Here is a 26,316-nt window from a genome sequence, read left to right on the forward strand (position 1 = left end):
TCTTTACCTCTTGCCCCATTTGTTTTTGGCAATTTAAGATAGAAGAAAGGGCATCAAGTCCTGTGTACCTGGATGGCTTTCTGCTGCTGTTGCCAGATTTCTTCAAAGCTCAAGCCTCTGGTCTCCTCTAGCTCCTCAAAGAACCAAGGGTTGGATACGCCTCTCTCAGCCCTTCCTGTCATCAGGCTGGGCCTGACTTGTATTTTCACCATTTCTTTCATACTGGTTTCATTGTTGAATTTTCTCAGCAGTCTCATGTGCAATTTGGCAGGTAGAACCGTATGTGGAGAAGCCTGGGCTCCAGCAGAGGCGGGGGGAGTGGACTGCAGTCGTGTGAGGAGAGACTGGGGCTGGTGGCTCCGGGGACAGCGCCGAAGGGACAGCTGCCAGGGTCCCTGTGCTGAGTTCCTCTCCCTCACTGCAGATGCCATCTTTCTTGCAAAACATCTTAATTACTTATTAAGAGACCACTTTATACAGATCTGTTTTTGAACTTTTTTATTATCTTCTATTGCTTTATTTGGAATTAATTATTTAGATTTATAATAAGCCTTTTTATCTAGTATAACAAGTCTTTTTAATTTTTCTTCCAAGGGTATCTTGATAATTCTTGGCTCTCTAATTATATATAATTATATATACTGCTATAACCTAATACATGGTTTTAACAAAAATAAGTGCTTTGTTTCATTTTGGTTGTAATTCTTAACTATGGTCAATTGCAGTTGATTTAATTTAAAACTGATCTAATTCCCAGGCTTGACTAGACATTTTCTTTGATAGCCAAGAAACCAATTTTGGTGATTTATTGATAGACATTCTGACAGGTGTGATGGGATATCTCATTGTGGTTTTAATTTACATTTCTCTGATGATTGGTGACACTGGCCATCTGTCCTCTTTGGAGAAATGTCTATTCAGGTCCTCTGCCCATTTTTTAATTGGTGTGGTTGTTTGTTTTTGATGTGAAGTTGTATGAATTCTCCATAAATTTTGGATATTAACATCTTATCAGATGTATCAGTGGCAAATACCTTCTTCCATTCAGTAAGTTGTCTTTTTGCTTTGTTGATGGTTTCCTTTGCAGTGAAAAATTATTTAAGTTTGATACAGTCCCATTTGTTTATTTTTTCTTCTGTTTCCCTTACCCAAGAGATATTTCAAGAAAAAAAATTACTAAGAACAATGCCAGAGAATTTATTTTCTATGTTTTCTTCTGTGTTTCAGGTCTTACATTAAAGTGTTTAGTCCATTTTGAGTTTGTTCTTACATATGGTGAGAGAAAGTGGTCTAGTTTCATTTTTATGCATGTATCTGTTCAGTTTTCCAACCTAATTTATTAAACAAGTACAGGCAAGGATGTGGAGAACAGAGAAATCTCACTCACTGTTGGTGGGATTGCAAATTGGTGCAGCCACTATGGAAAGCAGTATGGAGATTCCTCAGAAAATTAAAAATAGTACTACCTTAGGACCCAGCAATTTTATTCAAAGAAATTTAGAACACTAATTTGAAAAGATATATGCACCCCTGTGTTCATTGCTGTGTTATTTATGATAGCTAAGATATGGAAGAAACCTAAGTGCTTATCAATGGACAACTAGATAAAGATGTGGTACATATGCACAATGGAATATCACTCGGTTATAAAAAAGAATGAAATCTTACCATTTGCGACAACATGGACCTAGAGGATATTATGCTAAGGGAAATTATTGGGAAAGACAAATACCATGTGATTTCACTTTATGTGGAATCTAAAGAACAAAATAAAACAGAAACAGACTCATAAATACAGAGTACAAACTGATGGTTTCCAGATGACAGTGGGGTTGGGGACTGTGTGAAAAAGGTGAAGAGATTAAGAAGTATAAGTTGGTCGATACAAAATAGTCACAGGGTTGTAAAGTACAGCATAAGAAATACAGTCAATACTATTCTAATAACTATGGTCCCAGGTAGGGTACTTGACTTATTGAGGTAATCACTTTGTAAATGATACTAATTTTCTAACTACTGTGTTGTACACCTGAAACTAATGGAAAATAATATTGAATATCAAGTGTAATTAAAAAAAAAAGAAACAGATTTTGGTTGCTAGAATTAAAGCTTGCTCTATGAGATTGGGAAGATGCCCTCTCTTTGCCAGACTCTGTTTTGTGCCTGAGATGCGTGTCTCCTTTACTTGGCTTTAATGTTCCTCAGCACATTTGTGACAAAGCTCCATCAAGAGAAGGTAATGATGTTTCTTGTGCCCCTACCTTCCTTTCCTTAGACCTATTTAAAGTGCATGGTGTCTTTTTCCCTGCTTTATTGGGAACTTGCCTACATTTACAAAACTTTCAACCCAAATGTTCTTCCAGTTCTGATTTTCACTACCCAACCCTCCCTGTCTCTCCACCTACCACTCCCCCTCCATCTTCACTTCCAGCTCCCTGACACAGCCATTTCCTTATATCTGTAGGGTCCCTTCTTATCAAATGCAGCTGATGCTGTGAAGGGAAGGGACTGAGGAAAGGAGAAAAATGAAGGAGAGAATTGTTTATTGAATTGCTATTCCATGCCAGGCTAAGGTATATACATCTAAACTATCATTATTTAATTCTCAGGACAACACTATAGGCCAAACATTATTATTTTTTGTATCAGTAAGGCTTAAGCATAAGATCACACAGCAATAAATGGTAGAGCTGATATTGAAATCTAATTCTATCTGAATCCAAACCTCAGTCTTTTCTCATCACCATACTGTCTCCCATAACTGAGGCATGTCTTGACCTAACAAAACACGCCTCTGAACAGGGACCATACATGGACGGAGGGCCACATCCAAGGTAGAGTGTGAGCTGGGTCTAAAGCTGGTGACTGGCCCAGGCAAGGTGAACCCAGGAGGAGGGCTTTCTTTTGGAGAGAAACATTTCAGAGGACTGCAAGGATTCAAATTAAACAATGAGTGGTAAATATGAGTGACCTGTTGATCAAGTACTTAAGGATACTGAAAATTTTAATGGCTTCCAATCGGTTTAGATTAAATCTATAATAGACGGTAGACTGAAAATAAGCTTTCACTGGGATTCTTAGGACTGATTTAGTAAGTTTAATGTTTAATCCACCAAAAATCTGTTTAATAGTGACTTCCCAAATCACTATTAAATATTTCTATTTTTTTCCCCAAATCACATTTATTAGTTTTCTTCTGATTATAAAAAAAATGACGGGAAACCCCAAAATACTACACAACATAAAGAAAAGAATATATGTAATATATAATATATACATATGTATGTATATGTATTTGTGAATATAGCTACTTTGTTCCTTTATGATAAATTATTACATGTGAACTTTTTGCACAAAGTTGGCCATATTTAAAGACTTGGTAAAACTGACAAATTGACTTGTCGTACAGACAAAGGACATGAGTTAAAAAATGACAGGCGGGAAATGCAAACAGCTAATAAGCCTTAGACTTTATTAGTAATTAAATTAACTTAAATGCCATACCAACTTTAACTATCAAAATAGAATTCTTTCATTCATTCGATACTGAGTGCCTGCTATGTACCAGACACTAAGCAAAATGCCAAAAAAAAAAAAAACCCCCCAAACCCACAATATACGTAACCTCACAGAACTTTTAGTCTGAAAGAACTATACCATTTATTGAACTCTATTTGCTTGCCAGGATTGTACTAAGCCCTTCATAAACATTATTATATTTTAACTACCACAAAATCCTACGTGGTAAGTATCTTTACTAAGGTAGGAAGTGTTGCTCCAAAACTGACTAGCACAAGTCACACGGCCATCCTGGCTGAGGACTGAAGCCCAGCCCGGCTGACTCCTCAATTATCTCACCATTGGCTTCTGGGTGATGAGTTGTAAACCCCAAAAGTCATTGAAAGGAGCCTTTTATAATGTAGGTCAAAATATCAAATAAATAACTAGGTGTGGTTTAGAGTGCAGTGAAAGAGGTGCTTTCGTGTTGTGGGGGGCAGTATAAATAGATATATCCTTTTTGCAAGCAATCTGGCAAAATTATCATGAGCCCTAAAACATTTTCATCTCATTTACCTGGAATTCTATTTTTAGACTCTGCCCTAGGGAGAGAATCAGAAATGTGTTCAAAGATTTATGTACAACTGACTGGTTAAAAAATAGAGTATATGTAATATGCTCTATATCACATACATAAGGTACTCTATATTATTATCAAGTTAAATGATATGATTATACAATGTCTGAAATTTTCTTCAAAATAACCTGGGCCAGGGGACGGAAAATGGATTGGAGCTGAAGGATGGGTACACATGAGTTTATTATACTATATTTCCATATAAAACTAAAAATATTTATGTAAAAATATGATTTTATCAAGCATTTATTATAGTGAAAAATATGTTGTGCTATGGTCCATGAGACAAATACATGCAACCACTAAGCCGAAACTTTTCGTAAAAGTTTCATGGACAGTTTAGAGAAAAATTTAGTAACATGGAAAAATGCTCTCAGAATAATGTAAGCAAAACACAAAACTGGTAACAGCTCACTTAAATTATGTAAAAAGATTTAAAGGAAACACACCAAAATGTTAATAGCAGGATTTTGAGGGTTTTTATTATTTTGATCCTTTGTGTTATTATACAAATACCATTTATACTGAGGAAAAAAAGTGGTTTACAATGAATGCATCTTTACCTGTAACAGGTCCCTTATTATAGTCACTGTCAGAGGTGGGTCACTGTCCTGATCAGCCAACTGAGCTGACGTAATCTGGGTGACAATTTTTGATTAGATACTAGGAGGTTATTGGCAGAGAGGAAATCAAACTGCTAGCTTTGTAAATTTATACCCTATACTCCTGCCACAGGATGCAGCAGTTTATTGGAGATATTTCCATTGTCAAGGAGTGATGGGCAATTAATAGCTCTACTTTAGTTATGAGTGTTTGGAGTTTTTGTCTTAAAAAGACTTTAGTAGTTAAGTTTACATGCGTTAAATATTTCGTAAGAGCCTGCTCTGTGCCAGGCACCATGCTAGGCTTGATTTAACAGATGAAAAGAGCAGACTGCCTGCACTCCAGGGAGCTGGTCTAATGGGAGAGGCGGATGTCGGTCCTTGTTAGGTGGTGCGGAAAGGAAAGGCTGTGGTGCAGGTCAGCTCAGGATGAACCCGTCAGGCCCAGCGGGGGTCCACGGCCTTGTCAGAAGTTACTTGCTGCTGAGATCTTTTATTTAGCTATTAAATTTGTAGGTATACTATAAATGGTGCAGTCGTTTTTCTCACACAATTTAGATTTTATTACTTTGTCCCTAATTTCAGGTTTTTATGACATCCTTAATGGTATTTTTTCCAGTTTTAACTTCACTGTTTTAATATCATGAAATGCAAGTACAAAACATTGTATAAATATACTTTTTAGTACATGGAGATATAATAATACATTTGTGTTTTTACCAAACTCTACAGTAGCCACTGTATTAATAGCTTTCCATGGGTAGGGATTTTTCACTATTCCCATGAGGTTTTATTGTGAATAAAAAAGCTCACAAGTCTTTTCAACCATTGCAGATTTATATGTATCTTAATATTTCTCTTCAGCTGCTTTAGAGAACTACTAAGAAATACAAATTCACCTTAGTCGAGAATTTCAAGTTTTGAGTAATTTTCTCATTTCCTGTTGGCAGAAATCTCCCTTATGGTGGCATTGCAAAAGCACTGTGTTCTTACAGGGGGTAAGAAGACGTATTGTCTCAATAGCCCTCTTAAGGTTTGGAAAGGCAGATGACCATTTCTTGAAAAGTACAGAATATTATAATAAATAGTTATTGGCCATGCAGTAATTCATGAAACTCCATTTATATGAGACAAATAACTATAATAGAGGACCATAAAGCCCCACATATATTAAAGAAAACAAGTTTGCAAATATTAAACTGACTTTTCTCTAAACTGGCTTAACCACATCAAGTGAGAGGAGAGTAACATCAGACAATACAAAAAAAGCAAACTGCTAAAGTGTCCAGAATTCACCCTCCATAGTGCACATCAGACTTCAGCTGTTTCAGCTAAGACTTTTGTTCTGACAAACAAAAAAAAGAAATGATGAAAGCAGCATTTACTTTGTTGGAAATGAGAAAAAAAAACACTGCTAATTCCGTGAAGTATTTGAAACTAATTTTGTTTTTATAAATAAATTAAAGGTACTTATCTTTTTAAAAAGGTTTTAATTATCATTCTTACTGTTAAAAATCATTAAAAGTTATATCAACCTTTAAGGATAAACTTTGGAGTATTTAAGAGGACATGATTGGAAAACTGAACCTGATTAATTGCCTGTATTATGCTTTGTTCTTGGTAGGATCATCTTTGTTTCTTCTCTCTATGTCCCAGTAATAAACCTGGCCATAATGACTTTGGTGGTAGTAAAGTGATCCCCCCAAAAGTCAAGGTCTTTCTCAAGAGAATCAAGATTCTCTGTGGCAGTCAATAAATTATTTTCCAACAATGCCTGAGCTTCATCAATATCCTAGTCAAGCATTGCATTAGCCCCCAACCACAGACACACTTTATTGGTAGGAGGAGCTGAAGCTTTGCAATACAGGCTACTTGCCATTAAGAATCTGGACTCCAGTGAATTGGTGGACTCATCTTCCACATGTATTTTAGAAGTTCTAAAGTCAGCCTAATTTCATGAATCTGACCTTTCAGCCTCCTTTTCTTTTGAGCAAAGTTGAGTTTCATATTTTTATACTCCGGTACTGCTCATCCAGCTTCTTTAGTACTGTATCCACAGTCTCATTCCCAGGCTGTATCATAAAGGAACTCACGTCTTCCACAGTTGTGGCCTCAGGAATCCCTAGGTGGAGCCACTGAGGTCTCTGCAGCCATTTCTGAGCCACAACCATCTTTTGTGGCTGCCATCCTGGAGAAGCCAACATGTGACTGCTTAGTGGTATTTTTTTTTTTGAACAGTCTGGTTGGTCAAGATCTGACTTTCATTTTCAGATCCTGCTTGTTTCCCTCATTGTGTATTTTTTTTCCTTAGAGAGGTATGATTACCATATTTCAAACACCACAGACTTCCTCTGTTCCATTGCCTGCAAACTGAAATCCCAACTGTGATTGCTAGAATTTGTCTTTATCAGAGCATGAACTTTATAACATAGAAGCAATATAAAATTAACATGAGAATAGACAGCTTGTCTTTTTTGGTGCTCAAAACTAATGGCCTCAAGTGGTAATTTAAAAAAAAAACACCTTATTAAAGCATTTTTCAAAACAGTATAAGGTTGATGAGCGCTATTGCTTACATCCTGTGAAAGTGGGTTGCAGATCCAGTGATGCTTTTTAGAAATAATTTGTAACAAAATTTTCACTTGGCATTGTTAAAAAAACCATTAATCATTCCTTCCTCAACAAAATTCAGTATTAATCAAGCAGCTTAAATATCATGCTTAATTATCCTCTTTTTCTGGGGATCTGATTTGAAACAAGGCACACAGCAGAAATAAAGGAGAAGAAAAATAGCTCAATAGCAATTAAGAATATAGAATTAGAACTGTTGCTAAGAATTATGACTTAACCTGTAGGATTTAAGAAAATCTTGAAACACAAATTTCATGGTTCCACCCATCAGAGGATCTGTATCATCTTCTCTTTGTCCCATGAGAGAGCTCATGAAAAAAAAATCCTCATTTTAAGTGTTTAATGAGGAACAGAGCCAGAAAATATAGTTTTCACAGAAAGTAGGTTTTACATTGAATTTAGAAGATGGAAGTTTATATAATTTTAAGTGATTAAAATTTAGATATATCTCAGGAACCTACTAGAGAGAAAAAGGAGTATTCTGAATTATACTTGTATCCCGGGTTGTCTGAATCCAGGTGCACTGCCTCTGCCGTGGTACTGCCATCTCCCCTGCATGACAACTCTGTGAGGCTCTGGGAGATAACAGTAGGTGTAAGAGCGTCCCTGGCCTGGAAGAGCTGACCGTTTAGTTGGCAACACTAAAGATAAGTCACAAATAGCATACAACAAGGAACACCAGGGAACAATCACATGTTATGGAAGCAATTTTAAATGAATAGATTTGGGAACAATGACCCTACTTGTTCTGGGGTTGTGAGGTCAAGGGCATGAGAAGTCCTTACAACACTTGAGCTGGGTCCTAAAGAATGAAGGAGAGTTTTTCTGGCCCTGGGGGTGGGAGAAAGGATGGTTCAAGACAGTTCTAGAACGTCTTCAAATACATCGTGAAGTTGGTGGGCTGTGGGATGACCCCAAGATTTTAACCATGGTGAATAAGAGAACAAAAAAAGGAGCAAGTGTAAGAAAGTGAGGAAGAGTGGGATATAATGAGTTTAGTTTGGAGCTTACTGAATTTTAAGTGTGTGGGCATATTCCAGGTGAAAAAGTCCATTCAACAATTGGATATACAATATTGATCTGGAGCTTTCAACAAAAGTGGTAAGTAGAGATACAGATCTTGGAGTCAGTGGTGAGTGACAGTTCAACCAGTGGAGGTGGCTGAGCTCATCCAGGAGGACATTTAATTCAAGAGGAACAGATAATGGAGAATCACATCCCAGAGCACCAGCACTTAACTAGCAGTTCTGTGGTACAACTAATGCTCCCATTTATCTACATTATATGTTAAGGGGGCTGTTAGTGACTTGGCCCAAGAACCATGCCTCCATTTATAAAACTTTCTATGTGAAGTGCAGAGTAAGTTCAAGCAAATTAGAAGAAACTCTGAAGCTACAAACTGTAAGATGGAACTTGGGTATATTTGCTTTCTCTTATTTTAACTATATATTTTTTACTTAATGGCTCCAGTGTACTGAACTTTGGAAACCAGTTCCTAGCATAACCTGCCCATACACTTTGTGTTTTTATTGCATCCGGGATTATCTTCAGCCACGCTTTATGGCTCAGGCCTACCTGGTTCATTTGTAAGTCAAATATGATGACTTTTGCCATTAACACAAACTTTGAGTGACTTTTGAGTGCCTGGCATGCTGCTAATTGCTCCTTCTTGTCCTCTGTCTGCCACTGTGATTGACACCAGAGAAGAATTGTGGCAGATGCTGAGGTTTTAACTTTTCAGGAAACAATATTGGTGTCAAATTAGCAATTGCTTGTGGTGCCAGGAATTTTGATACAGTGAAGCTGTCAGAAACACCTCTTTCTAAAGCCTCTGTGTGATATTATTATTCTACAATTCTTCATCTAGTTTTTATTATAATATCTATGAAGTGATTTATTATTTTTCTTTTTTGTTTCAGTTCATTTGAAAGAGTTAAACACTAAACTCTCTGTTCTCTGATATGTTCAATACGTGTGACTGTTATTAAAGATAGAAATATGCATAATTACTGTTAGGCACATACTGACTCCACACAGTGTCCTTGGTTTTATTCAGAATGCACAAAAGAAGGAGCTGCTTCATTCTGTGAGTGGCTTTGTGCCTTCCCAAATCTCCTTAGTAACAGCAAAGGTAATGTTGCAGGACCAATGAAGCCTCTCAGGAAGGAACTTCTTTTAGTAACTAAGTCTCTGTGTGGGGTTGATGGTGGTGGTGGCGAGGGGATGTTCTTGTTTCATTAAGTACTGGGTTGTCCTAGCAGTTCAGGTTATATTGGGGACAGTGAGCTGGGCTGGGAACTCATGAGGGCTAGGCTGAGCAGAGAGCAGCTGAATGCTTGGGAAAGAGGAAGAGGAAGGGATTGTAGACTTTGGTCATTCTCAGTACATTCTAACTATTCTGCACTCCAGTCCAACTTCCAACTGCCAGCACCAGTATTTATGTGCCTGAGTGCCTTCTCTTTTCTCTGGAGCCCATTTAAGCTGCCTACTTACTAACCCAAGAGTGTAGGGTATTTATCATACCCGGGGGCTAGAGGGTGCATCCTTCAACCAGTGATTGACAGGAGTTGGTATGTAGCTATCTCAGCTCCCTCCCTCATTGGTTTGGATAGCTGATGTGTATACTGTACCCTGAGGTTCCCAGCAGGGTTAAGCTCCAGTCACCCACAGTGGCAGCTGGCCTGACAGTACACTTCCCCTCCATGTTCACTCGGTTCTTCTTCCCTTCCTTGTCTCACTTTTCCAATCTCCTACTGGGATTTGCCTTCCCCTCCAAATAAACACTTGCACTCAAATCTTTGTCTCAGGATTTGCTTATGCAGAAAGCCAAGAACTAAAATATGGTACCTCTTCTTTCAGAGAGGAGGTTTCAGGCACCTGGCTCTCACACCTGCAAGATGGGTACCTACAATGATTAGGCAAGGAATCAAAGCTAAATCGTTAGTTAAGTGGTCCACATTGTGCTTACTTACCTTGGATTTTTTTTCTCTGTGCTCGATGCTGACTAGCCCTCCTCTGCCAACACATTCTTTCTAACACTGGGCACAATTCAAGCAACCAGGATTCTGTTTTCTAAATTACCATTACTTCTAGCCTTGTCTTCCCCAGATGGTGCTAAATCATCTTGATGAAGCATCAAATCTACCCAAGCTCTTGCGTTACATGTTTACGGCATTTCTTGTTTTATTGCCTGTAGATAAATACCTATTATTTCATCCGCCTGGCACCCTATCCCTTCTCCTGGGATCAGTCACATAATTCCCTTTCCTAACCACATAATTCCATAGCACCTGTCAGGTCCACCAGCAGAAGTGGAGGACTTCTGCTTGCCATCCTCTTCCCCCAAACACAGGTGCTTAAAGAGTGAATGTGAAGTGAAAAATGAGACAAGGGTGGACTTCTTTGAACTTGCTGATAAAATAAAGGAGAAAGATAGGCTCAAACCTCTAGGAGGAGTTGAAGTCAAAGGAAGATCTTTCATATTTTTCATGTTTGATTTCAGACTGAACTTAGCAATCATCTTGACTCCTTCCTCTGATCTCTTCACCTTGCTCCTCCCCTTCCTAGCACCTTGATTTATGTCTCACCTACTCGCCTAGGTTACTCAGGCTTCCAACTTCCTGCCTCAAGCCCTGCTCCTCTATCCTCCTTTAAGTTGCTGCAGTGTTCTTTTTAAAATGCAAATCCGATCTTGTTGGTCTCTATTTACAGCCCTTCCATGAACTCCCATTGCCCTCTGCAAATCGTTCAAATTCTTGTGGAGCCCTTCTTGTTCAAGGCCCCGCCTCCCTCTCTGGGCCTCTCTCTCCACTCGTCTCCTCGCAGGACACGCTCCATTCCTTATCCACCCACAGTTGGTGAATGTGTCATACTCACACTCACTCCGTGTCTTTGCAGATACCATGATTCCTTCCTGACAGAGTACTCCATCTTCCTGCCTCTGCCTCGTCCTCCATGACCTAACAGTCTCTTGCTGGTCCCTCAGGACTGGGCTGAAGTGTCACTTCCTCTGGAAAGACTTTCCTGACTCCCTCATACATGGATAAGTACACTTTGTATTTTACTATGGTAACACTTAATCAAACCATTTTCTAATGACTCAAAAATAGGACAGCTTGACCTGTGTCCCTGCAGTTTGAGGGGGTACAAAAGCTGATGTCTAACTTTTCTGGAAAAGTTCCAAAGTGAGAGATGGCTGGGCTTCCTCTCATGGCCCAGTGGGAAAAGTGGACTTTGGTGGGAGGGGACTGTTCTCCAGGATTTAGTTGGGACAAAGGTGCAGGCTTTCCCCTGGGCCAAGTGGACACCTAGGCTTGAATCATTTGATGGAGTCCCAGCCCAATGGCACTGCTCAGTTGGGTAAAATGACAATAGAAAGAGTCTACCAGGGGTGTTTACAAATAGTTAACCAACAGCTGCATCCTAGTACCAGACTGCAAGGTAGTGTGGTGGGGGATCCAGACAGGGTGCTATGAAAACCCCACAGATACTGGCCTTCACCAGGGCCAGTACAGTTGCATAACTTTCCCAGGATTTTACAGCTAGGAAGTGACAAAGCTGGGGTTTGACCCTGATCCCACAGGATCAGGTAGGTGAGTGGTGGGACAGGGGTGACTGGGAAAGACCTCATACTGGGAGTGAAGACAACAGATAAGACATCAAGATTTCCTGGAAAAGTAGGTGGGGAACAAAAAAAACCCCAACATGGGTGATATCCCTGACTACATTTTCAAAAACTTCGGTGGCAGAAAACATGGTTAGTGAAGAAGTGTGCACATGGCTACCTCTCTCTTTGGATTCTTTGATCCTGTCAAAAAAAAAAAGTTTCCTGCTTTGTAGAGTTTCCTTGAAAAACAGCTTCCCACATTAAGTCTAAGTGGAAGGAAGCAAAGCTTAAGCTCCTCAACACGGCTGAAGTCTGGTCACTGAAGTGTCTTGGAGGAACATTGAACCCAGAACCACCAGGACTCAGGGATCCACCTCAGCACCGAACCGTGCCAGGGCTGAAGCTCAGACGCAAACTAGTGGAGTTTATCCTCGCAGAACGGGGTGCCCCGGGGTAGGCAGATGTGATCTTTGCATTGTGCCCCATACCATCCCAACTTGCCCCCAGGACAGTTTCTGCCTGCTCTCTTTACAAGAACGAGGCTTAAGGAGAACCCGAGCAGAGGAGTGCACTTTAGGGAACCTGGCTTGGACATTCTGCCGGAGTTTTAGTCTTCGAGTGGGAGCCCGCTGGGGGTGGGGGAGCAGCCACGGAGCTCGCCGAGCAGGAGCGCGTCACTGTCGTCGCCAGAGATGCAGCGCTGCCCAATCGGCAGAGGCGCAGGGACATAAAAGTGGGGCACCAGCCCGAGCGCGGATTCAGGGCTGGAGGCCAGCAGTGAGAGGGTGCCCCCCGGGCGCTGAGAGGCCCAGGGTCCCTCCCTCAATAGCCCCGCGCCGCCGGCAGCCAGGCGGGGGACACCTGGACTGCATGGCACCGGCCCGGGGTGCGTTGACTCTTGCAAAATGATCCCTCACTGGGTGCTGCTCCTTCTTCTCCCCTTGGTGGGAGCCACGGAGGTCTCCGAGGGCCAGGCGGACGACCTGGGCCTGGCGGCGACCCCGGCTGCACCCAACGCCTCGCATTTCTTCTGGAGCAACTACACCTTTTCCGACTGGCAAAACTTTGTGGGCCGGCGGCGCTATGGGGCTGAGTCCCAGAACCCCATGGTGAAAGCCCTGCTCATTGTGGCTTACTCCTTCATCATCATCTTCTCGCTCTTTGGCAACGTCCTGGTCTGTCATGTCATCTTCAAGAACCAGCGAATGCACTCTGCCACTAGCCTCTTCATCGTCAATCTGGCCATCGCGGACCTAATGATCACGCTCCTCAACACCCCCTTCACTTTGGTAAGGCCGGGGCTGGGCCGGCTCCGCGTTGTCTCTCAGGGCCTTAGCTCGCAATTCTTTCTCCTGGCTCCGTCCTTCTCTGTTTGCCCACCCTCCACACGGCCACCACTACCTCCCTCCTCATTTCTCTGCACTCTCTCCCTCTTCTGCCTGTCTTTCTGTCTTAATCTCCCTTAGTCTCTTTTCTCTCTTGCCTTCTCATCTCTAATTTCTCAACTCCTGTTTTTCTTTTTGTCAGTGTGTCTATCTTCGTCTCTGTTTGCTGTCTCTCTGTGTCTTCATCTTTTATCCTTTCTGTGCCTGTTTGCCTGTCTCTGTTTCTCTCTTTACCTTTCTCCCTTTCTCTCTGACCTTTCTTGTCTGGTGTGTTCCCCCTTCCTCCCCTTTTCCCTCTCCTCCTCCCTCTCCCTGTCCCTGTCCCTTTCCCCCACCTTCTAAGCCAGAGCTTCTGCAGCTGGTGACATTGGGATAATGATTTTAGTGTCTGTAGCCAGTTGTGAATGAATGATCATTTCCTATTTAATTTTAATGTCACTGTGCATGAGCTTGTTTGATAATTGAGCAGTAAATCAGAGCCCCTTGAAATGTCAGCAGAGTTGGTTAGGTTACCTGTCCCCCCCTCACCAGAGTGCAGTCCATTAAATACATCCCCCTATTTGATGCTGCTTTCTGCTACAGCTGAAATATCAAACAATTGCTAATTGTTAATGGAACCTTACATGCATTTTCCTAGACCACTTCTTTGCATTTCTCTTCTGTGCTTTGATAGTGTCCCTGTGTATGAAGTGTGTGTTGGGGAAGAGATTGGGCCCCAGAGCTGGAGCTGGCCTTGAGTGTCTGCACATGGGTGGCGGGTGAGCCTCCTCCCCAAGCTTTGGCTGCTGGACATTTGTAGTGTCATTTTTGTCCCTCTGTGACTTGTGAGTGGGGTGCTCATGGATGATTTGAGACTATGAGAGCTTTGACTGAGCAATGATGATGACAGCTAAATCTTATGCTTTTGTAGCATGAGCTTTTTCAATATGTAGAATAACAGTTTGTAGAATTTGAGTTATTACTAAAGTAGTAGCTCTTCACATCTCTTTGTATCTCATTGTCACTCTGGCTTCATCACAGTTTAAAACTATGTTCTCTTGTCCTCACTTGTGAAAACATTATTCACATTTTGCAGATGAGGAAACTAAGGTCCAGAGATATTCAATCCCTTGTCCAAGGTCACCTGACTAAAAATTGGCAGAGCCAGAGTGAGAATTACTTCCCCTGACTCAAGTCCACTAAGTCTCCACTCTTGGACCATGTTAAGCTTCTACTACTCCTAACCATGGCCTTTCCCTGTCTTCCTTCCAGCCTATATCTAAAGGATTCCTGGCCACTCAGGATCCTCTAGGCACTAGCCAAGGACAAAAGGGCTTCCAAATACCCTTGCCTCCCTCCCTCCCACTTCCTCTGCTGCCTTGAAGCACAAGAGAGTGCATCTCTGACTCCCCTTGACTCCCCTGTTGGCTTCTGACCTGACAATCTGCAATGCTGGGTTTGGGCTGGGCCACCCAGGCTGGGAACTGAAAGGTCCCAGGGCATGGCCATGTGCTGCTGCCCAGAGCAGGATGCATGGCTAGATATGTAACAGACATGAGGGTGGGTGGGGAGGGAGGCCATGACCGTAGGCCAGGCTGCAGCCAAGAGCTGGCAACCCCTGCCCTGGGGTACCTCCTGTGAGAGAGGGGTTGTCAAGGTCCCGAAAGCACCATTTCCAGATTGATCCAAAGCAATGTGGCCTTCAACCTGACCCATGTACCTGTCCCACTCCAAACTCCCATCAGAGCTTCTAAGGTGCTGGCAACCAGGGAGATGAAAGTATTGAGAGGAGGGTCTTCTAAACCTTCAGCCAGTCTTCTCCACTGGATAAGATGTCCTGACTTCAGGTTGGTTGATGACAATACCCTTCCTCCCTGGTCTCTCTTGTTGTCCTCTTTACACACTATATAAGCATATAATCTAGCTCTGGTCATCAGGAGAACAACACTTACAGTTCCCATGGCAGAGACCTATGCAAAGTATGGTACAGCCCAGAGGAGGGAGTCATCCATCTTGACCTGCCCCAGACCCACGAGAAGGTCAGAGGAGACCTTGCAAAGAACATGACATTTCAGAGGCCAGGATGAATAGAAATTTCCCAGGTCAAGATGAGTGTTCAGTGCAGACAGAGGGACCTGGGAGAACAAAGACAAGGGGCATCGAAGTTCATGTTGTATTGAGGGACCACTCAGCACTTCAGTGTAGCTGAAGCAATAGGGGCAGGACGCACCGTGGAGGAGGCAGCAGGGCAGGGGAGAGGGGAGGGGAGCCAGAAAGAAAGGCTGGGCCCAGGCTCTGAATGGGCCTGGGTGATCTTAAGGTATCTGGCTCCTCAGGGCCTTGATGGTTCTAAGCGGGAGGGTAACAGTATGGTTTAAGAAAAATATGATCAGCAAATGCATTGAATGTGGGAGGTGTGGAGCAGACATAGCTAACGATTTCCAGCTCTGTAATGTTCCTGGACTGCACAGAAGCCCATGTCGCACCTCCTTGCTGATTCCAAACTTAATAAAGGCCATGATCTGCCAGCCCGGTTTCCTGGCCTGGCCAAACTTATCCCTCATGACTGCCACACACTCCAGCCCAAACCATTCCACCCCAAATTCCCCAAACAGGTCCTGAGATTTCAGGTCCAGTGCTAAGTCATGCTTTGTTCTGCCACATGTGCAAATCCTACATGTCCTTTAAACCTTATCTCAAATGTCTCATGTTACAATAATGACAGTTGGCAGTGCTATTGTACCTACTTTGTATGTGGCATCTCTTGTTTGATTTTCATAACAAGCATGTGAAGAGGGTTAGCCCCATTTTATAGATGAGGAAAGTAAGACTCATAGGGCCTAACTGCATTGCTCAAGCTGACAGGTATAAGTGGCGAATAATCTGCTGTAAACCACTACCCAGTATTCCTTCTGTTGGTCTGAGTTGCTCTATTTATTTCTATCATTTTTCTGCCTATTCACTCCTACCCTGCCTGGTGGCCCCAATGCCCTTTGCCTGAGCCTTCTATAGGGCATTACATTCCTTCTGTATTTTATCCAAGGTACTTGAGCCCTCCTTTGCCCAGAATGGAAGCTCCTTTATCAGAATCAATGCTTGACCTATCTCAGGCATGGGACGTTACTCACAGGAGCTGCTCTAGCATGACTGAGCGAGCATATAGCCCTGGATGATGTGCGATGAGGCCTAGACCTTCCCTAAAGCCTTATAATCTCCCAGGGGGCTTGTCTTCTCTTTCTCCCCTGCCACCCCGCATCCACCCCTGCCCCTGCCCACATATCTTCAGGCCTCTGGCTCTATTTCCCAAATGATGTATTGCAAGGCCTGCTTAGCCAACATTTGAGAGCATAGCCCATGTGCTGTGCTGGGACTTTTCAGTTGTGTCTTCTCCATTATTGTGAACTCATACGGGCCAAGAATTAATTTATTATTGCCATAAAAATAGCTACTATTTATTCCTTTTTAAAATTTTATTTATTTATTTGTTAGAGAGAGGAGAAGGGATGGAGAAAGAGAGAAACATCAATGTGTGGTTGCCTCTCACGTGCCCCATGCTGAGGACCTGGCCCGAAACCCAGATGTTTTCCTGACTGGGAAATGAACCTGTGACCCTTTGGTTTGCAGGCCAGCACTCAGTCCACTGAGCCACATCAGCCAGATTTTTAAAATTTTTTTTATTTAAAAGTAGTTACTATTTATTTCTAATAATATCTTTCTAGCAGTCTGCCAAACATGTGTCCCACCATTTATAGACTTTTAAAACACTTAATCCTTACGTAAGCCTACAAGGTAAAGATTTTTAAGCCTTAATTTTTTTTTATAAATGAGGAAAATTAAGTTCAGAGAGGTGACATACCTTGCTCAAGGTCACACATCTAGGAACTTACAGAGGCGGGAAGGCTGAGTTACAAGGGGACAGGACTGGAGGACAAGGAAAGCTGAGATGAGGCTTCAGTGACCCAGGCGAGAGGCGATGGCAGACTTCACTAGGGCCATGACCTTGCAACTGAAGCCAAAGCCCATGTCTTTTCCATGCTCTCCTGGCACCTAACAGTGCCTGGACCCAGCCACATGAGTAGAGTTTGTTTAATTGAATAATTGACAATGAGTCATGCTAGAGAAAATCATGTGTGACCCTCAGTTCAGCTGTGAAGAGTGGAAGAGGGAGGGGCTGGAAGAGGGCTTTGAAGCATGTTCCACAGAGACCACGGGGTCAGGGTGGGGGCTGTCAGGGTCAAGGCCTGCCGTCTCCTCACCTCTGTGGGCTTGTTTCCAGGTCCGCTTTGTGAACAGCACATGGGTGTTCGGGAAGGGCATGTGCCACGTCAGTCGCTTCGCCCAGTACTGCTCCCTGCACGTCTCAGTACTGACGCTGACAGCCATTGCCGTGAACCGCCACCAGGTGAGGGCACCTGCCCCCAGCACCCTGTCCTTCCCTCTCTGCCTTGGTTGTCCAGAGGGGTGTGGGGCCCTTAAGACAGTATTTTAGCCTATTTTCCAATGAATGCATTTGTCTCATTGACCAGTATGAGTGCTTAGGTTAGGTATATTAATCTCTTTATGCTAGTTGCTGCAAAAAGTTGGCCTCATTGCCAGCATCTCAGAAATTAATGAACATGTTTTATGGGTAGATAAGCAACCTGCAAAATCACAGATGAAAAGAGAGTGGCAAACTACTATAGGTTGGAGACAAGGCTCCTGGCTGAGAGATGGGTACTCCATTGCCCAAGCTGTTGAGGAGGGAAACGAGCTAGGGCATCCGGGGGGATCAGCAGGCATTGGGGTGGGACAGGCCTGCCCCATCAGACACGCTGGGGGGATGTGGTGAAGGGAACTGAAGAGGCCCCGAGAGTGTCCATCCCAGAAGAGGACGGCTCGATGGCAGGTGTCTTACACCAAGTAACTCAACAAACCCATGCTGCATACTTGAGTTTCTGCTGAATCAAGGAATGGAGGCTCAGAAAAGTGCATATGTAACTTTTCCAAGACCACACGCCTGGCGAATATTGAAGCTAGGGTTAGGACTGAGGTCTGTCTAGCTCCAAGCGCATGTCCTGATTACTAGTTCACCCTGCTCTGAGAAATCTCAAGGACACCTACAAGGCTAATATCGTAAGGGCCACCAGGACAAAGAGAGAGAATTTATTCTGAGTAGCTCCAAGAGCTGCCACAAGGACCAAAAGACAGGAGGTTTCAAGATGCAGATTCAGAGATGCAGCTTAATACGAGAGAGAGTTTTCTAAAAGAAGTGTTTGAAGGTGCACAAAGCTGCCTGGGGAGGCAGTGAGTTTTATGTCATATTCATGCCAGGTCTGGTAGGGGTGTTCTAGAGGACACTGATGTGTCTGATAGGGAACTGGACTTGGCAGACCCCTGCAGTGCTGTCATTTTGACATTTATATTGCAGATGCTTTGGTGCAAATGTTTGCACACAAATGTTGCCTGCCTTTTCTTAACCTTCTCCCTTGATTCAGCAAGAAGGACTCTGGACTGCCTTTGCCTGGCCTATGCTCTCCCCTATAACACAGCGAACTGACAGTTGACCTTTGTAAAGGTGGGTCTGAGGAACAGGGGGAAGTCTTGCCCACACTGACCATGTGGCTGTGGCAAATACCCAAACATGGGGCCCCGTCCCGCAGCCAGTGGAGTCTTTGGGCAGAGTCTGGGGCCTCTGACCCAGGCTTCCACTCCCTTCGGCGACCTGAACAGCAAAGGAGTGTAAGGGGCAAAGATGGCAAAGTCCAGAGCGGTGCTGGGCCGCTTCTAAAGCCTAGTCACTTCCTCCTGTAAAACCTTAAAAACTTTGGAGAAAAACTTGAGAGGACACATGCAGAATATCCAGTGTGTCTTGGGATGGGGTCCTGAGGTGGCAGCAGCTCTTTATGACCTCTGCCCTTGACCCTGGACTCACCTGTCCCAAACTGCCTTATTCAAGACATAGAGATTCTAATCTTAACATGAGGATGATGTTAAATTTCTGTTTTTTAAAAACTTTTAGAATAATCAGTTGGCAAACAGTAGCAATTCCAAGATGCTTTTCAGCCTGAAGCATATAACACTGCTTTATTATTGGCCTGGGAAACCTGGGGTGCCCTGCAATTTTAGTAATGGCTTTCATAAACAGTGCTGTGGTCCCCCAATAGATGTCAGAGTAGCTCCCCACGACCAGTCTCCCCTCCACCCTCTTGGAGGGTGTTACCCTCAGACCCTCTTGGAGCCCTTTGTAACCTCAGGGGTCTAGAACCCCAGGGAGATGAGATCAGATCTGGAGGTGGAGGCTGGCCAGGGCTGGTCCTCTGCCAGCCTTGCTGTGGGGCTGTGGGGGTCCTGAAAGCAGACCCCGTCCTTTGTCCCTCCTCACCCCCTCACTGCACCTTGATCCTGCCACATAGGACCTTCAAGAGGCATTTGGACTGCCTGGGGTCTCTGAGTCCAGATGACACCTTCCCACCCCTGGAGGTGGGCTGTGGGGCAGTGTAGCTCAGGGGCTCGATGATAAATTGATGGGTACTTTTCCTTATAAACAGAACATACATGCTCTATTATGATAGGTCATCTGGATTTCTCATTTGATTCAAAACTTCTTTAGCCAATGGTGCAGTTTGCTTGTTTTCCAGGTCATTATGCATCCATTAAAACCCCGGATCTCCATCACCAAAGGCGTCATCTACATCGCAGTCATCTGGACCTTGGCTACCTTCTTTTCACTCCCACATGCTATCTGCCAGAAATTATTTACCTTCAAGTACAGGTGAGGTCAACTAGTAGCGAGCAGCCTGGGGACTCAGAGGACTTTGGCAGAGGGGAGCGGAGCCCTCTCTCAATCTCAGAGTTGCTAGTGCCTGGCACATGAGCTGTTCTCTCTGCCTCTCTCACTTTCTCTTCTCTGGATTTTTTCTGCTTTTTCTCACCTTTCCTCCTTAACAACTTTAGCTTCCTCCTTATTCTCTGACCTTTGGTCAGACCATTGGTCTTCAAGGCCAAGGCAGTATTAATTAGCTACTGTCACAGGGAACACGTACTCTTGCAGACTGAGCTTTGAAATCACCAGTCCTTGTCTAAGTGGGGTTGTTTAAATTCTCTCGTACAACCTACAAACAAAACATGTATCTATGTGTCTGAGGCAGGATGCTCTACCTCCCCCTACCTCTCATTCAGGTTTATTTCTCATACACTCTCACAGAATGAGAATTTCCTTCAAAGCACTCAGTGTTTTAAATGTAAACACTCGTGTGTGCTACTAGTTTATAAAGGCGAACGCCCCCACTAGGTTGTAAGGTTGGGGAGAGCTGGCCCCTTTTCTGATTTTGCTACCTTGGTATCCCTAGCACCTAACTTACCTGTCCCCATGGAACAAGCCCTGAACCCATATTTACTGAATGAATGAATAAACTTGGAGTGATTTTTGTCAGTTCATAGTAGTTTTAGATGAGGTTCCTTAGAAACAAATGCTGAGATGAAGGAGGCCATTGTGCCTGTGATTTTTAAAGGAAGTCCTTCCAGGAGTAATGGGTAAGGGAGTGGGGAGGCAGGACAAGGAAGTGGGAGAGCTTTAGGAGGGTACAGTTTGGGAGGAAGCTGCAGCCTGATCCTCAGGGAGCTCTGGTGACAGAGTTTGCCAGCCTTGAGGCAACTGGACCTGTGCTTTCATTTCCAGACCTCCCTTGGGCAAATGCCACGTCAGGCTCTTAGTGGATCTGTGGGAAGTATTTTTAGCAGCCCTAGGATAGTCCTAGGCACCTACAAAGGTCACAGGTGCCAGCTATTTTTGGAAGGGCAGGCAGGAGCTCTGGGCCTAGTACTCTAGACAGGCAAAGGGGGTCTGAGGGCATCTGGGGAGGGCACTGCTTGCGTGTCCCCCAGTGGCCACGTGCTGCCCCACCTAAAACAAACGCACACTCTCCTGTGACACAAGCAGGGTCAAGAGAACAAACTCTGAAGGCCAATTTCAACTCACCTAAAAGGTTCCCTCCTGAATTTTAGGATACAGGGATGGATTACACACCCTAACCCGCTAGCCCGTGGGCTCCCCATGTGCCTTCACACATGGAGGGCTATTTTTTCCCACTAACGAAAGCAAGGAGAGTTCTTTCTTTCTCTGGTGATGACCATCATCACTATCACAGGAGCAACAAGCATGTGGTGTGATGAGAAAACAGCCAGTTTGAGTTGCTGCCTAGGTATTCTACAGTCTGAGAACCCGCTCACAGAGTCTGGACATTTGGATAAGGACTGGAGCTGAGGATCCCGCCACAAGCTCCTGTGTTGCTTTCCTGGGACTCCTTTTAAAATGACCCCCCAGAGGTGAGCCTGCAAAAAATGAGTGACTGCTCCCTCTGCCACCTTGTAATAAATGCTTACTGCCCTGCTCTCTGTCTCCTGCTGGCTGATGACCTGGGAGGGAGGACTGCCCTTCCCCCGGCTCACTGCACCCGTTCTGGGATTTGTGAGTCTAAATCTTGTGACTTTACTTCCTTTGTGTGAATGTATTGAAATGGTGCCTTTAAAATGGCCCCAGGGTTTTTTCAGTTCCCCAAAATGGAAGCCCAGAGACCTAGGGAGCTGCCTGCTACCCCATGTGGGTGCCTTGTGCCTCCTCATTCAGCAGGTCATAACCTGCATATTCTTAACACACCAGCTGTGGGTTTTCCAACCCACATGAAGATTCCCAAAAATCTTGAAGAGAACTGGGTAGATTGCATAGAAAATAAATATTTTGTTCCAGTATTGCTACTTCCATTATCAAGACCCATCATGCACTTTGCCCATTGCCTGTTCCTTAGTTTCCCTCTGCAGTGGGAATGGATGGTCCAGTGGGGAATTCCTGAATATGCTGTGCTCCCAGGATTAGTTAGTTCTAACACGAAGAACACCAGTGTTGCATTCATTTAATGAACAGATATTTTCTGGGCCTCTATTATGGGCTAGGAATAATACAACGTTAAGAGGACACAGAGAAATCCAGGTCTATTCCTTCTCTTTATAGAACTCCCAGCCTAGTGAGAAAGCCAGAAATGTAATCAGATAATTTGGCCGCAGCATCAAAAGTGCTAGAACGGATGTACCAGGAGCACAGTGGAGGGGAGGCTAGTGCTTCTGGGGCCGAGGCCTTTCCAGACTAATTGCAGCCCCTCCTTCTCTCTCTGTCTCTGTCTCTGTATCTCTCTCTCCCCCCCTGCCCTCAGTGAGGACATTGTCCGCTCCCTATGTCTGCCAGACTTCCCTCAGCCAGCTGACCTCTTCTGGAAGTACCTGGACTTGGCCACCTTCATCCTGCTTTACGTCCTACCCCTCTTCATCATCTCTGTGGCCTATGCCCGTGTGGCCAAGAAGCTATGGCTGTGCAACACAATTGGTGACGTGACCACAGAGCAGTACCTGGCCCTGCGGCGCAAGAAGAAGAAGACCATCAAGATGCTGATGCTGGTGGTGGTCCTCTTTGCCCTCTGCTGGTTCCCCCTCAACTGCTATGTTCTTCTCCTGTCCAGCAAGGTCATCCGTACCAACAATGCCCTCTACTTCACCTTCCATTGGTTTGCCATGAGTAGCACCTGCTACAACCCCTTCATCTACTGCTGGCTTAACGAGAACTTTAGGGTGGAGTTGAAGGCATTACTGAGCATGTGCCAGAGGCTGCCCAAGCCTCAAGAGGAGCAGCCACCCTCCCCAGTCCCTTCCTTTAGGGTGGCTTGGACTGAGAAGGGCAATGGCTGGAGGTCACCAGTAGCCAATAGCCTCCTGCCCTCCCCACAACTGCAGTCGGGGAAGACATACCTGTCATCTGTGGAACCCATTGTGGTGATGAGTTAGAGATGGTTGGGAAGAGGCAGGGGCAGGGCTCTGTCTCCAGTGGAGACTGGGGAAGGGCCTGAAGGCAGGGCCTGGAAAAAAGCTCTCCTCTCATACATGCCCTTCATCATGCTGGAAACCAGTTCCTGCAGAAGCTGTAGGACTCTTGAGTTCTTAGGAAACTGCTTAGCTTCCGAAGCCATGTTTGATGTAAAAACTAAAAGGCACCTACCAACTAGACACGTGTTTATGAATTTCTGTCTCGGAAATGTTATGAAGCCTATCAGCCTGGTTCACTGAGCCAGAGAACAGGACAACTTCAGCGCAGTTGGAGGCTGAGTCAGGGAACTGCCTCACCGCCCTCCCTGCCACTGAGCATTCATTAAAGGACACCTGATTCATACTTTGGGTGTGCTGACCCAGATGCACAGAGCTGTGTTTGAAGAGCTGTGTTCATTGGCCAGTGCAAAGTTAGGGAGCCAGGGCTAGCATGGAGGTTTCACCCTTACTTTCTGAAATCATTGGACCAGGATGAATCACAATTCTGTTGTGGCTTGTCCTGATATGTGACAAGAAAGGACCAATTTGGTTCTTTTTTAAAAAGGGAAAATGATTATTAAAACTTTGGAAGATTCAGAAAAGCACAAAGAAGAAAATAAAAATCATCCCCTTCTCCCACTACCTGTGATAAGTTGTTAGCTGTGGATTTATTTGCAAGTTTTCTTTTGTGTGTGCACTTTTCATTTCATTATGAATTGCACTTTTCCATGCAGACATACAGGGGCATAGCAGAGAGTTCTGGAGTGTCTCTCCCAGGAATAGTGTGCACCAGAGAGTGAGCAGAGGTAGGAGAGGAACCCAAGGAGAAGACTGTCATTGAGTGGACAGACTGCCTTCATCTTGTAGTCAGTGGTGAGGGGCCTGGCTGAGTGACCTCTTCTCAGATGGCAGCCATCGTGATGAGCCAGGAAGCAAAACTCATCCAAGAGGCGTCCTTTTCTCCTGCAATCACACAGAGCAAGGGGTGGGAAACATTGTCCTGTTTGCACAGGGGATGAGAGAGCAGGCCTCCAACATGCTAGAAATCATTGTGTTTAGACACCTCACCCCGCAACCTGTGTACATAGGCCATTTCTGTGTTGTCTGAATAATAAGGTTTCTTCATTGTCCACGTCATCCTGGCAGGTCACACATTGTTTACAGAAACCTGGGGCATCCTGATAGTCCTTAAGGACTCAACTTGCCAGAGAAATTTCATTCCAGAGATTGAGAGTTTTCATCACCTACCATCTGGTCCTGAGTGACTCATTGTGACATGCAGAAGAGAGACGTGTCAGGCAGAATAGAGCTTGATTCGCCAACCCTTCACAATTGCCACTGTCACTGGTTTTAGGTTTCCTTCTAGCACCAAACAGATCCAGGGAGCAAAGCATGGATATGGAGCTGAGTGGAAAACTGAGGTTTGGGGAGAAGGGGTTTGTTCAAGGTTCACTTAGATCTTGCGGCTAATGGAAACTGAATTTGGTCATGTCACTTGCTTCCCTGTAATGAACCATGAGGTTTTGTTATACTCTTCTATTTATGAGGATGTTTGGAAAGTTCAGGATATAAGGTTTGAAAAATCATCTTCTGAACAATGGTAAAAAAGTGACTTTCATGGAGCAGAGAGAGCTTTCTGAGCCCGTGGGGATCCCCAGATGGACTTTTTCTAGCCAAATGGCTTCTTTGTCTGTGCCTGTTGTCTCTGTAGTGTCGAGAATCTTATCTTAATGCTGCCATGGACACTCTGTGAACCAGGAAGAGAGCAGGAAGCAGAGCCACAATGTCAAAGAACTTTGCCCCCTCTCTCTGAGAGCATCTAGAAATACGGCTGAGTCACAGAGAAGCCTTTTCTGGGGAAGGACTCTTGACGGGCCGTTAGGTCTGTCTCCCACCTGTACCTTGTCTGCCCCCTCCCCATGTCCCCTATGTGCCTCAGAGCAAAAAGTGATTTATATTTGTGAATATGAATTTTGTCAAACTTGAGTCTTTCCAATGTGCTGTAATGAGGACTTTACTGTAAATTGCTCCAGTCCCAATAAAATCATTTTGGGTGTGTGGACTGTGCTTCTCAGGTGTGTGATTAGGCCACAGTCAGTAACCTCTAAAACGGGGATCCACACAGGTCAGATGAAGAGAACATGTGGAGCCCCTGCCCACACCGCTGCATGTTACAGCTGAAGCAGCGCAGACACTGAGATGGCAAAGAGCCAACTGAAGACCTCGGACTCAGTGTGGTGCTTCTTCCACTGAGCCTGCTGCCAAGTCCCCTCTCTCATGATTAGGAATCTGTGCTGTGTATTTTAACTGGGGCTCCATCTGTCCCTTGGAGATTCTGGAGGAGGCGAAGCTGCCACTCAAGCCTTGAGAGCGGGTTTCCCACTAGCAGTGTGTGGTGTGTACCACATTCCTGTGTTTACCAGTATGTCTGCGCCATTGGGCCAAGGGTCCCCTGTCCTTCCAGATGAGCTGAGTAGGAGCCTTCACTGCGTACATAATTACTGTGATGCCATCCACAGCCCAGAAAGAGATTTTAAATAATTTCACAGAAGGTTGTACATAGGGGTAATTTACTGAGCCTCAGAGAAAATTTGAAAGAAAAATTAAAAGCAGAGGAGGAGAAGGGAACTGAGATTTGCAAACACCTACTATGTGAGAAACAGTACTGAATGTTTGTGAGCTCATGATCTCATTCACCTTAATGGCAATTCTCCAAGGTGGACATTGTTATTTCTACACTGCAGATGAGGAAACTAAGGCTCAGCTAACAATCACACAGCAAAATTGGGAAAGTGCTACTTCTTGGAGATTAGGTTCTGACAGGACATATAGAAAAGAATCTTAATATGTTTCAAATCCAATGTTTTATAAATTTCCTTGATTATGAGACATTTTTTGGATAAAACCTGTTAGCTGCTCTAAAACCCAGTGCTTGAATTACATGCTTTGGGAAGTGCTTGACTTTCCCAAGACCCCTTGCAGCTCTGTGGCCAATGAGGCCTTGGTTCTAATACAGGCAGGACTCCATGCTGCCTTGTGAGCTCAGTTCTGGTGAAAAGCAACTTCCAAACAAGTCCTAAGTGACTCCTAGATTGCTGGTGCCCTGCTTGCCTACCCATGGCAGCCTGCCAAGGCAAACAGTACAGCTGT

The 26,316-nt window shown here is 44.2% G+C and overlaps 1 protein-coding gene and 1 pseudogene across 1 annotated transcript; one reads left to right on the plus strand and one right to left on the minus strand.

Annotated features, from left to right (window-relative positions):
• Positions 1-6,341: 6,341 nt before the first annotated feature.
• On the minus strand, positions 6,342-6,924 carry LOC123805600 (annotated as a pseudogene).
• Positions 6,925-12,691: 5,767 nt separating this feature from the next.
• GPR83 (G protein-coupled receptor 83) lies at positions 12,692-25,190 on the plus strand. Its single transcript, XM_045817772.1, has 4 exons — positions 12,692-13,263; positions 17,615-17,740; positions 19,956-20,089; positions 22,524-25,190. The coding sequence occupies exons 1-4, from the start codon at positions 12,880-12,882 to the stop codon at positions 23,146-23,148; spliced, it is 1,269 nt and encodes a 422-aa protein (XP_045673728.1). The 5' UTR covers positions 12,692-12,879; the 3' UTR covers positions 23,149-25,190.
• Positions 25,191-26,316: the final 1,126 nt, after the last annotated feature.

The sequence above is a fragment of the Phyllostomus hastatus genome, unplaced genomic scaffold (assembly GCF_019186645.2).
Source record: "Phyllostomus hastatus isolate PE091 unplaced genomic scaffold, TTU_PhHast_1.1 phas_scaffold_317, whole genome shotgun sequence".
Classification (NCBI taxonomy): domain Eukaryota; kingdom Metazoa; phylum Chordata; class Mammalia; order Chiroptera; family Phyllostomidae; genus Phyllostomus; species Phyllostomus hastatus.

What these genes read in the sequence shown, in the direction of transcription:
- GPR83 (XM_045817772.1), top strand. Translation starts at nt 12,880, where the DNA reads ATGATCCCTCACTGGGTGCTGCTCCTTCTTCTCCCCTTGGTGGGAGCC. An exon ending in TCAACACCCCCTTCACTTTG is followed by an intron (nt 13,264 to 17,614) that starts GTAAGGCCGGGG and finishes GCTTGTTTCCAG; the next exon opens with GTCCGCTTTGTGAACAGCAC. An exon ending in TTATTTACCTTCAAGTACAG is followed by an intron (nt 20,090 to 22,523) that starts GTGAGGTCAACT and finishes CCCTGCCCTCAG; the next exon opens with TGAGGACATTGTCCGCTCCC.